This window comes from Falco peregrinus, chromosome 4, assembly GCF_023634155.1.
Source record: "Falco peregrinus isolate bFalPer1 chromosome 4, bFalPer1.pri, whole genome shotgun sequence".
NCBI lineage: Eukaryota > Metazoa > Chordata > Aves > Falconiformes > Falconidae > Falco > Falco peregrinus.
Window position 1 is genome coordinate 120241609 of NC_073724.1, and position 12275 is coordinate 120253883.

The following is a 12275-nucleotide window of genomic DNA, read 5'->3' on the forward strand; positions in this document are numbered from 1 at the left end:
ACTTTCTTCTCTCAACCTTTATAAGTAATTCCTATTTTGAGTTGTGGTACTGAAGAGCTGACTGTTTAATGCAGAAGCTGCTGAGAAGTCACATCACATTTTAAGTGGTGTGAATCTGGGTCTGATCCAGCCTCTTTAGACCTCTCCAGGGCAGCAGTGCATCCGTTTCTTTGTCTGCTGGGTGAAATCCTTCTCACACAGGTTTTCCCCTGACACAAAGCTCTTTCAAAGTGCCTGGTTAAATTTTATTTCTGCTAGATTTGCGCTGAAAAATAGGTGCAAAGCCAGCTGAACTGGGTTCCAGAACGAGAAAGAAAGGGAGGGACATTTGGAAATACAGAAGGAACAAGGGCAGCCAACTTGAAACCTAGAGCTAATTTTGTTCTCTAATCTAGAGTGAGCCCAGTTATCTTTAAACTCCCAGATGTCCCTTCCACAGTTCCCGATGCCCAAGTACATCTTGTGCATCCCTGCAAACACTTGACCTTTCCTCTCTTGTTGCCTGACTTCTTCCTTCTGCTCTGGACTTACAGAGCATCAGTTTAAGGTATTAGTGCAATAAAGGCTGATTCCATCTCCATTTACTCTGGTCTATGTAGGAGTCCTTGGGAGGAAAATACACTTACAGTGTGTTAAAATCAAGTGAAGAGAAAATTTGGACATTGCTGTTTACACATAATAGGAGTATAAGTACATGCTGACCATGTATAGTACATTGCAGACCACAGGGCTTCATAATGCGGGATCTTACATCTGGCTGTGGCTATTAGCAGAGCAGGGATGGTGATAGAAGACATTTGATAATGATGGAAGGTCTTAAGTTTCTAAAATAATGTTCTGCAGTGTCTTCTGCCTTTGCTTTCAGGTGAAACATGCCACCACTCAACCTTACCAGCTTGACGCCAGCAACATTCATACTGGCTGGCATCCCAGGCATGGAGAAGCTGCACATCTGGATCTCGATCCCATTCTGCTCCATGTATCTGGCAGCCCTGCTGGGAAACGGTGTTGTGTTGTTTGTCATAAGGACAGAACATAGCCTGCACCAGCCCATGTACCTCTTTCTGTCCATGCTGGCCATCACTGACTTGATGCTGTCGACCACAACTGTGCCCAAGATGCTGGCTCTGTTCTGGTTCAACACTGGGGAAATTTCCTTTGGCGCTTGCCTGACCCAGATGTTCTTCCTTCATTTTAGCTTCTCGGCAGAGTCGGTGATCTTGCTGGCCATGGCGTTTGACCGGTTTGTTGCCATCTGTTACCCGCTGCGGTACCCAGCAGTGCTGAGCCACTCAGCCGTCATCAAAACTGGGCTGGTGGCTTTGCTGAGAAGTTTCTGTGTCATTTTTCCATGTATATTTCTTTTGAAAAGGCTGCCGTTCTGTGGGCACAATATCATCCCACACACCTATTGCGAGCACATGGGTATCGCCCGGCTGGCCTGTGCTGACATCTCCATCAATATCTTGTATGGCCTTGCGGTACCTTTTGCAGCAATAGTGGTAGATGTTGTACTCATTGCTGTCTCCTATGTTTTAATTCTTCTGGCATTATTCAGACTCCCCTCCAGAAGTGCCCATCACAAGGCTCTCAGTACCTGTGGCTGTCACGTCTGTGTCACATTACTTTTCTATATTCCTGCTTTTTTCACTGTTTTAACGCACCGCTTTGGTCGGGGAATCCCCCACCATGTCCACATTCTACTGGCCAACCTGTATGTGCTCTTCCCTCCACTGCTGAACCCCATTGTGTATGGCGTGAGAACAAAACAGATAAAAGAGAAGGTTGTGAAAGTGTTCATCTCCCCCAACAGTCATTTGCTTCAAGAGTGAGGGTGAGGTGTCATTGTCAGAAAGTGAACACCTTGGTGGGACTCTAAGCCTCCCACCCCAAATGCTTTCTTTACACTGTGGCAGGCAACATGTCTGTCTTCTGCTGTCACGGCCAAATGCAGAACACCCAACATCACTTTCCCCAACAGGCTGTAGAACATGTAAGACAAAGACAAAAGTCAGGATCTCTAATTGGCAGTGGAAGGAGAGTGATCAAAGAAATGAGAACCTACCCCAGGTCACTTGTGGGAAGTCCTCTGCAAGGTGGAGGCAGGCAGCATTCACTGTAGCATGACAATAAATCTACATCTTGGCTGTTATCTGTGGAGTCAGGTGAAAAGACATGTCATGAACTTGTTCTTCTGAACCACGGGGGTGTGATGGAGTTCACTTTAGGAATTGCTTTCTTATTAAAAATGATGGTATTGACAAAGTCTTCAAAAGGCGTAACACAAATAAAAGCCAGTGTTGCATGTTAGCATGCATGGCATCTCTTAACTATACTATTGGACCATACTTAGAGTAAACACATAGGTTAAAAACTATTCCCCCAAACCACCTGAAGATTTATTTTTCAGTAGGATAGGTTTATAACGGAGGAAGGGTTGCTTCAGAGGCATCAGATCAGGCATCCCAGCTGTACCTTTGGCTCAGAAGTGTTACTCTCTGCTCAGGCAAACTCTCTCAGTGCTCTGTGTGTCCTGTTCTCTTGCCCTCTCTAAAAAGCTGTCCCTATGAGAAAGCACTACCTCTGCTCTTTTTAAAGAATTGCTGAGAGCTGAGTGATGGGCCAGAGCAAGTCAGAAAGAGGGGATGAGGTGGGATCACAGTTGCAGAGAGAAATGAGCTGCTTTCTTGCCTGGTGGAAGTGCAGGAGGACGATGGTCCTGGGGCTGGGGCTGAACCTGCGAGTTGTCATCAGCACCTCCCAGGGTGTCAGAAAAGGGAGATCCAGCCAGGCCAGAGGGAAACAGTTCCTCCTTTCAACGTCTCCCTGCTGTGTGCATGGGCAGCAGCGAGTAGCCTGGTGAGGCTGCCGAGGTACCAGACAACTTCCCTGTGGCTACAAATAACCAGCTTGAAAGCTTTCACCCCAGTAGAGTCCTTTCCAGATGTTTGTTGCTAACCAGATGTTTTTGCTGATGCCCAGACCCCACTGGCACCTCAGGGAGCTCAGTGCTGGGCATGCATTTCAGGATACAGCTGCCAGAGCAGGGAGCCAGTGGAAGTTAGTGCTGCAGTGAAGTGTCCTACCTTGGGTGGCATGTGCCATCAACACTGCTACTCGATGCACACCAAAGCTTTCAGATTTAGCAGTATGTGCTAAAGTAAGAATATGACATGTGGATCACATGACAACAAGAAATGTGCAAAACTATCTTGGAAAGGTTTTGCCTCCTGCAACCAAGTGTCTCTAGTGAGACACAAATACCTACTTTCCCAGCAGGCCCAAACTTCATCTTCCTAAGAAAACGGTGTGTGTGATTGTGGTGTGTCAGAACAACAGCATCTGAACGTACTGTAATGCTGCGTGCAGTTCCTGGGACAGTCTCCAATCCTCACAAGCTCCAGAAGCCAAATTCCAAGAAGAACTGGAGCTAGTCAGGGTAATGACCCTCCTTAGTGGGGAGAGAAGTGTTAGAGTGGTTGGGAAATTCCATCAGAATTTTTGTTGCAGGTTGATTTATGTCCTGACTCTGTTAGAGGAGAGGCACTCCCTAGGCACACGTTAATACAGGCATCAAAAATAAATATAGGCTGCAAATCAGAAGGAATTTCTCACCTGTTAGAGGTTGCTCCAGGTAGTGCAGCGGGGGTGAGGTGAGTAAGCCCCTTTTTAACACGGAGCTGTGTTGCAAAAAGGAGGATACATGTGCCGGTGAGGCAGGATGGGTTTTTCGTGCCTGGGAGAGCCCTGACACCCTGTGCTCCTGATGGCAGGTGAGCACCACCCAGCCCTGAAGAGCACATGCTGCTCAGAGCTGGGTCCCCTCGGCAGGTGCCCCGTGCCTTGGCATTGGGGTGCAGTACACGTGATAAAGGATCTCTGCTTGTTGCAGTATGCATGTGAGATCTCATGGCAGTGTTGACTCCAAGGTGTCAGTTTTCCCCGGCTCTTCTCTTACTGATGTCCACAAGAGAGCAGGAGGACCATTCCCATTTCTTACTTCCGTGCTCTGACAATCAACCAACAGAGAAAACAGTGATCAAACGCACCATCGCTATATTTAGCACTGTTTTCCCATCACTTCTTAGCGAACTAGAGCCAGTGACAACGAGAGGGCTGTGGGGTCACCACACAGAGGGACGGGTGCCCTGTGCTACTACTGCTGCACGCAGCAGGGAGAAAGGTTGTCGGTGGCAGTGATGGAGGGATGAATCATGAGAGGAGAGGGTAATTTGTTACTGGTGTCCCGGCACGGGTGTGCATGTCAACGCATTCTATCTAAACTTGTAATTACAGAGGAGCTCTTTGTTATAGCAGACAAGAATGCTGGGGCTTTGGAAGTGCTCTTCTCTTGGCATGCTGTCTGGAAACAGAAACGTACCATGTTCTTCGGGGAGGTACTGTGCTGCATGATTAGCAGATATGACATAAGCACTCTGCAAATGGATCAGAAGATTTTTGATTAAAAGAAAACTTTTGTAATTTAGAAAATTAATGTCAACATCAAATAACTTGAAAGCTATGAAAAAGAGGCTAAACAAATTAACCTGTTGTTCTAGTATGCACCTGGATTTGTATCTTGAATCCATGAAGGTTAGTCTTTGAATTTTGCAGATGAAGGACCCACATGGGGACTGTGAAAACTTTTCTCCAAGCATCATACAAACAAGAAATAAAAGATGGGATTTTAAGAAAAATTTACTTCATTTTGGCTTTGATTTGAAACAAACACCAGCTTTCTTAGCTGGGTGAAGGAGAGATTTGTTCTGTTAATGGTGCTGGAGTGTTTCTGTTTTCTGAACATGGGATTAAATGTGGGTGCTGTTGAAACTGGTGGGATGGTGATGCCAGCCTGCAAGCAGCTGGGTGCAGTGGTCATCTCCAGTGGAAATGGTCCTGGAGTCCCCTGAGTCTGGATTTTCCCATGTCATTGTCCTGCCGGTGCCTCAGGGACTTGGTTGACTGGGGACCATGGAGGCGAGGAAGCCTGAGCTCAGCTCCAGGGGAGGTGCACTGTCTCCAGGCCATTGCTCTCATCACTCTGACATCAGCCATGATGTCACAGCACAGGGATGGCTGCATGGTAATTCTATGTGGGCAGGAGGCCTGTAAGAGACTGTGTCGGTGAGAACCACCACCACCAGAGCAGATGTTTGTCTCAACATTGCTATGGCAGGAAACTCACACCATCACCACAGCAGAGGTTTCTGTCAACATTGTTATGGCAGGAAGCCAACACCACTACCACAACAGAGGTTTATCTCAACATGGTAAAGGCAGGAAACCCACCGACTGACACCAGGGAGCAACGGGAGGAGATAATCCTGAGAAACTGAACCAAACTCCTGTGCATGTGCCCAGACCCTGGGTTGTGGGGATCAAGGGGCCTGGAGACCCCTGAGGACCACCTGATGGTATTGGACATGCACACCACTGCCCGGTGGAAGGTGTGGTTAAGCAGAACAGCTCGTGACAACCCTACAAAAGAATGGAACCAACCGACATCAGACCGAATGTTCCCTCACCGGGCTTGAAAACAAATCAGACTGTTGGGATGCTGCAGCTCCAGGGTGGTAGCTGTTGCTGTGAATGTTTGCATTCTTTCCTCTTTCTTTCCTTCCTTCCTGTCTTTCTTACGCTCTCTCTGCTTTGCATTTGCAAACCTGTTGTCGGGCAAATAAAGTTCCTTGGGTCTTGACTCCATTTTGAGTCTTAATCCTGTTCCTGAGAATACAAGCAGAACCTCACTCTGGTCTTGGGCCGGCATGCGACAAGGCCACAGTGGGACGAAGAACATGGTGGGATTGCTCAGGTGGTGAGCAAGCAGAGCAACTATAAAATATCTGGCTGGTACGTGCATTTGGTCTGTACTGGCGGGAGAGGCCATCTTTGTCCCTGTGTCACTGCTCCCTCCTGGCAGCTGTCACCATAGCAGGGGCAGCAGCCATCCCCCTTTTTCCAGTGGCAGCCATTGACCCCTGTTGCTGCCCACCTTCTGCCAGCACCTCTGCGTTCCAGCAGACCGAAACACAGTCCTGGTCTGAGAGCCACCATGTCTGAAAGCAAAGAGGCAATGGAGACTCATCGATCTGTTGTCACCATGGATTCCTCAAATATCATCAAAATGACTGTGAAGACCCTCAGGTAGAAGGAGCCGTTTGAGGTAGCTCAGAGCAGCACCATCCAGGAGTTTAAGGAAGAAGTTGCCAAACATTTCAAAACACTCCTTGATCTACTGGTCCTGGTATTTGCTGGGAAAGTCCTCAAGGATGAAGACATTTTGAGCTAGCAAGGAGTTCACAGTGGATTCAGCATGCACACGGTCATCAGGTCCCCAAAGAGACCACAGGATAGCCTGGAAGATCAATGAAGAACGACCACCCTGTTGCAACCTCCCAGCCACAGTAATTCCAACTTACTCGACTAGGGAAGCATACCTGACCTGCCAAGCCCATGCTTGATCCATCATAACTTGTCTAAGCTGTTGACCTTCAGCCAGAAAATAGTGGCCCAGACCATGGAGAACCTCTTGCCTAGGACCCTCAGTTCATGCCTGGATCTGAACACCATCAACAACAATGCATTTTTGCTAAGGTTCCACCTTGGGGTGGCAGGTGTACATCTCTTAGGCCTGGACTCAACAGACATGTTGGACTTGAGGAGTAGCATTCCAGAACAAGATGTGTCCGTGCACAGCTTGGTAAGCGAGATGCTGCAGAGCATCTTTGGGCAGAACATCCTTGACAAGACTGATCTTGTTGGGGACCTCATCAAGTCCAACCTTCAGATGTGGCAGCTGGCTTAAGAAAATCCTGTGACTGCTTACTTTCTCACTAATTCACATAGTATCAGAGAAAGAGTAGAGGGCCTCAGCAGTCCTGCCATAATACGAGCAATCATAAGGAACCATGACTTGGCCATGAACAACCTCAAAAGCATCCCTGGTGGGTACGCAGCTCTGGAGCAGCTCTACAGGGAAATCAAGGAGCACATCTCGGACGCTGTGCAGGCAGACCCCGACCTATAAATAGTCACACCCAAACGCCCCCAGCTCAGTGGTGTGTTTGCCAGGGGTGCTGTCAGATCAGGGTGGTGGCTGACCATCCCAATGTCCCCACGTCCAGCCATCCCCTTTGCTGCAGCTGCGCTGATGGAGCTCAGGTAAGGGCGCCGCAAGAGGCCCCTGTCCCTTGTGGCCCAGTGTTCCACAGCATGGCCAGAGGAGGGGGCCTGACCCTCCTCTGCCCCCCCCAGCCCAAAAGGTGGTGTCAGGTCCCCAGGATGGACGGTGAGTGCAGAGCATCCCCCTGGGACCTGCCAGAGGGGCTTCTGGCCGGTGCCCACCTCTGGAAGCAGAGGCCACAATGTCCTCCGGCCTCTCCCCCATCCCACTCGCGGCCTTAGTGGGGTGCAGCACAGGGGGTGACGCTACGGTGCCATTGTCCCCTGGCAGTGTGCGGGCTGTGCCAGCGAGCAGACTGCGGCCCGGACATCGTTGGGGAGCTGCGCCAAAAGCGTGAGCTCTGTGTCCACGAGAAGTGCCTGGTGAGTCCCCGGGGCTCGAAATCCCCTGCTCCCCGACAGCCTGGAGTTCCCAGCCCCACACCGCCGGCAGCCCCTGGCACATGCCCTCTGTTCCCCTCTTGCAGTTCCACGCCAGCAGGCTCAGACAGAGAGGGGCCGATCAACATGGCTTCTACGGCTTTCTCAAGTCTCCGCGACGTCAGGCGGGTGATGAAACGGACAGCACAGAAGGTGAGGCTTGGGGCCACGTGCCCCCAGCGCTGTGCCCATGCCCCACGTGCCGCGCTGCATGGGCCAGCAACCTCTAGGGATGCTCTGGCAGCCGGCTGCAAGCAACCGCCAGGTCCTCCGTGATTCAAAACGACCCATTTCTGTGGGAGTTGGGGACTTGGAGAGGAGCGGTTGCTTTATCAGTGGCCCGGTGTCCTTGGCCTGGTGGCCCCCCAAAACGAGGCACGAGTCTTCATGGTGAGGGCAAACCGCGATCCCCAGGGGCATGCGGTGCTGACGCCATCCACCTCCGTGCCGTTCCCAGAGGTGCTGCATCTGCCAGCTACTGGGAGACTCCATCTCCTGCCGCGGCTGGCGCTGCCGCCGGACGTTCCACTTGCCCTGTGGCAGCGAGCGGGGCTGCGTCTCCCAGTTCAGAAACAGCTGGATGAGATGCAAAGGGCTGCTTCAAGAGTTAGGCGGGCGGTCAATAACCGGGCGCCTAGCGAATCCCTTACAAACTATCCTTGTTATAGGTATCGCTGTCGTAGTTTTGTTGACAACATGTAGCTGTATCAGATGGAACCTCCCTGGAAATCTATGTTGCAAGATGAGCAAATATTATAGTTATCTGATCTAAATGAGGCTTTTGATTTTGAAGATTCAAAGCCTCCAGAAAAAAAAAAAGTGTGTGCGTGTGTTTGAATTGATGCCACAGTATAGATACCTCTGTATATACATTTATGGCAACCTGGCCCAGGAACTGGATGGGCACCACTGTGAAGAGCCTGGGCATGGGCTGAGGGTCAGGGGCAAGATCTGGGGGTCTCCCCTGCACTCACTGCATCTCCAGCTCAGCGTGGGCTTCTCCACTCAGAAGCACGCCTGGGGCGAAATGGGCCCTGGATGTTCCCCACATACTTGCACCCCTCTTACCCACTCGGGTGCAGCCCGAGGGGTTTGAACATCCCGTTTCCCTCGGCTCTCTTTGGGGTCAGCAGAGGCCAATGTTCTAGAGGGTCATGTGGTCGGGGTACCGATAGCACCGCGTAAACACGCTGTTCCGTGCACACGCAGGTGCGAGGACGTCTCCAGAAAGGACTCGGAGGGGCTGGATATTGAGCGGTGGAGGGTGGCGACGGGTCGTAGGTTTTTCCTTTTCCTTCCCACACAAAATTCCACTGTGCTTCGTGGGTAGGCAATACTCTACACTTCAACGCTGTTTCTCGATGGACAGTTTTTCCAAAACATGTGGGATCTCCAGGTTTAAACCCTGATGCCGGAAAACCCCAACAAGTACGTATATGCCAAATAAAGGCTCGCAGCTCTGGGGCACACCAGGTTTCCGTCCCTTGGGTCCCACGACCATGTTTCACAGCTCATTGTTTGTGAACAATTCCTTAGGGAAGTGTTCTCATGGGCTCGGGGATTTATTTCCCGTGTATCAGCTGTTACGTGCATTGGACAAAACAATATGGAAGGGACCAAGCCCATACCCCATTTGTTACGAATCTGAACAGGCCAAACTGGGGACAATGGGACGTTAAATTCGTGGTATATGGGCTCACCGTGGGGTCTCGATACATACCGGATCCCACCTTTCCAAGGGGTCCAGACCCCCTGCTCAACGGGCAGCTGGTTGAGGTGCCCACCAGGCCCCTCTCTGACAAGCTGCTTTCCAGCCGGGTGTCCGCAGCCTGTGCTGGTGCCGGGGCTTGTTCCTCCCCAGGGGCAGGACTCGGCACTTGCTGCACCCAGTGAGGTTCCTGCCAGCCCCTTTCTCCAGCCCAGCCCGGTCCTCCGAAGGCAGCGCAACCACTGGGGTGCCAGACACGACCACCCCCCATTTTGTGGGTGCCAGCAGTGCCCAGTGCCAGCCCGTCCCCACTGGGGTTGGGCACCGAGGGTGTCACACTCCCACCTGCGGAGATAGATGGATGGAAAAGTCACAGCACCGGGGCAGAGGAAATATTTAACATTCCAGATGGGGGGGCACTGCGGGAGGCTCCCAGCCCTGCACCCCCCAGCCGCTCACTGGCAGGGGAACCCATTGCTCTTCTTCACTAACACTGCCACCACGGGGGCTTGTAGAAGCGGATGCGTTGGGGCCAGCAGTGGCATCTCCACCAAACCTTTGGGCAGCCCCAAGACGGGTGCAGCCCTCCCTCATGCACCGTCCTGCCCATGCCACGCTCCCTCTCTCCACGCAGCACAGCCCTGGGCCTCTCCCCGGGTCCCAGATGCAGGCAGGGGGATGAGTGGGCGTGGGAGGCTTAAGACCAGGTTAAGCAAATGCGAAACCCCATCGGTGACTATACACGCTTGCAGTGCTGTGTCATAAAGAGCCAGGGCTCTTGAATAGATGCACGCAACCGCCCCCAGCTCAGGGGTGTGTTTACCAGTGGTGCTGGAGAATGACCGTCCAGAACGTCCCAATGCCCCGCCACCCCCTATTCTGCAGCTGCGCTGACGGACCTGAGGTCAAGGCACCGTGATACGCCCCGGTCCCTCACGACCCAGTGCCCCACAGCATGGCCGGAGCAGGGGGCCAGACCCTCCTTGCGTCCCCCCTGCTCAAAAGGCGGTGTCAGGCCCCAGGGTGGACAGTGAGTGCAATGCATCCCCTGGGGACCTGCCAGAGGGGCTTCTGGCCAATGCCCACCTCTGGAAGCAGAGGCCACAATGTCCTCCGGCCTCTCCCCCATCCCACTTGCCGGGACGAGGTGGCGGGGCGGCCCTGTTATACCACCATGGTCTGCCCCAGCCGCGCCAGCGCCTGGTTCCACCGCCGCTGCATCCAGGTAGGCGCCATCGCCCCGGTCCCTGACATGGTCAGCCTGGTGGTCACCCCGTCACCCAGCTCCAGGGAGCGAACGGGTCCCTCCCGCCACTGCTGATGCCGATGCCACCTCTGCCCTAGGGCCAGGCGCTGCGCTCGGGCCTGCACCACTTTCGGAGCCCTCTGTGCCGGGACATGACAGCCTTCCAGGCAGAGATGTTCCGCTTGGGCATCAAAATCCCCGACAGGTCGGTACCCTCCCGGCTGCCTCCCTTGCCCTCCGCAATACTCCAGCTGATCCCCTCCGGCCCTCCTGGGTTCCGACGGGGTGTCCCCCATGCCCCCGGTGCTGAGTGCTCCCCTCTTCCCACAGGGATGCTGCCTGGGAGGAGGAGGGCTCTCTCCTCGACTTGGTGCTCTGGCAGAGCTCCTGCGACGCCGACCAGTGCCTGTGCCCTCTGGGCCGCGACCAGGCAGAGCAGGCGGGGTGAGTGCTGGTGGTCCTGGACCCCGCAGCCCCAGTGAGGACACGATGCCTTCGTCTCCTCTGACGGGCAGGGGTGGAGGTTCCCTGGGATGCTGAGCCAGGCATGGCGCAGGGTGCGTTCTGGCAGCTCAGCCCCGGCTGCCAGGACGGGAGCAGGGGAGAGCTGGGCTCGGCACAGTGCCGGGGCTGTTGGCCCACAGCTCGGGGACTGTTGGTGGCGGCAGGTACCGTTGCTCTCCGCAGGCCGTGGAGACTCCTGGTCTGCAGCTCCTGTGGCTCCCGTGGGACCCGCCAGTGCTGCTCCGCCCTGGAAGATGCCACCGAGTCCTGGGAGTGCAGGGACTGCAGCGGCACGCACAGCGGTGAGGGGGGCAGCGGGAGGACAGGGTGCCCAGGGCGTGGTGGCTCCCACAGCCACTGGGGACTTGGGGACAGGCGCTGTGACGCGTGGAGGGAGGGAGCGTGGCAGGGGCTTGTTGTGCTCATCATCTCCCTGCCCCCTGCAGTGCCCGACATTGCAGCCGGACCAGACTCTGGCCCCCCTGGCGCAGGGACCCTGGCACAGCGCTCCCAGTAAGATCACTGGCACAGGCTGCCCACTGGCATTGGCAGCCCCAGGTGAGATTCTAGTGTCACCCCATGGGGCTGTCTTGCGTGGCACTGGATCTGAACTTGGGCTGGGGAGGACGAAGTACCGTGGGAGCTGCCTTGGGTCGAAGGACAACCCGCTCTGACGGAAGCAGCGATCCCATCGTGTTGGAAGGTCAAGGTGGTCCCTGTGGGTCCCTTCTTTCACATTGTGGCCCCAGCAGGGGCTTCAGAGACACCCAAGGTGATCGATAGCATTCTGTATTGCAGCACCAAAACTCCTGACTCTTCATTAACAGGCATATCGATATAGTTAAATTATTTCTGGGTTAGGTTATTAATTGGACATAGTTCAAAATATGTTTATATTTTCCTTTTTTGCAGCAATTAATATTTAGTTGAACTGAAGTAAGTTGAAGAGATCGCACTGGCAGCAACCTGGGTGGCCCTGGCCATGTCCCTGTCCCACCACCTGGCAACCCTTGGGGCAGTGCTCCAGTCGTTGCACCCCAAGCCGCCAACAACGGTGGGTACTCACATCACCCCCGGCTGGGTGCAGCTGCTGCTGGTGATGTGGGCAGAGGATGAGGCCCCGTGGGACAGGGTGTTGCTGGTAGCTGAGGCAGCAGGTGGTGGGGACGTCATCTGTGAGTGCAGGGAGAGAAACGGACAGCTCTGGTGAGACCC

The 12275-nt window shown here is 53.6% G+C and overlaps 2 protein-coding genes across 2 annotated transcripts; both read left to right on the forward strand.

The window, feature by feature from the left end:
* The first annotated feature begins 703 nt into the window (after positions 1–703).
* On the forward strand, positions 704–1832 carry LOC101922334 (olfactory receptor 52B2-like). Its single transcript, XM_013305455.3, has one exon. The coding sequence runs from the start codon at positions 873–875 to the stop codon at positions 1830–1832; it is 960 nt and encodes a 319-aa protein (XP_013160909.2). The 5' UTR covers positions 704–872.
* A 5449-nt stretch (positions 1833–7281) lies between these two features.
* LOC129784360 (G2/M phase-specific E3 ubiquitin-protein ligase-like) lies at positions 7282–11577 on the forward strand. Its single transcript, XM_055802870.1, is given in 11 exon segments — positions 7282–7288; positions 7454–7545; positions 7650–7715; positions 7717–7755; positions 8060–8208; positions 8812–8879; positions 10196–10340; positions 10409–10535; positions 10655–10761; positions 10887–11000; positions 11244–11577. Coding segments are annotated over 11 exon segments (1248 nt in total).
* Positions 11578–12275: the final 698 nt, after the last annotated feature.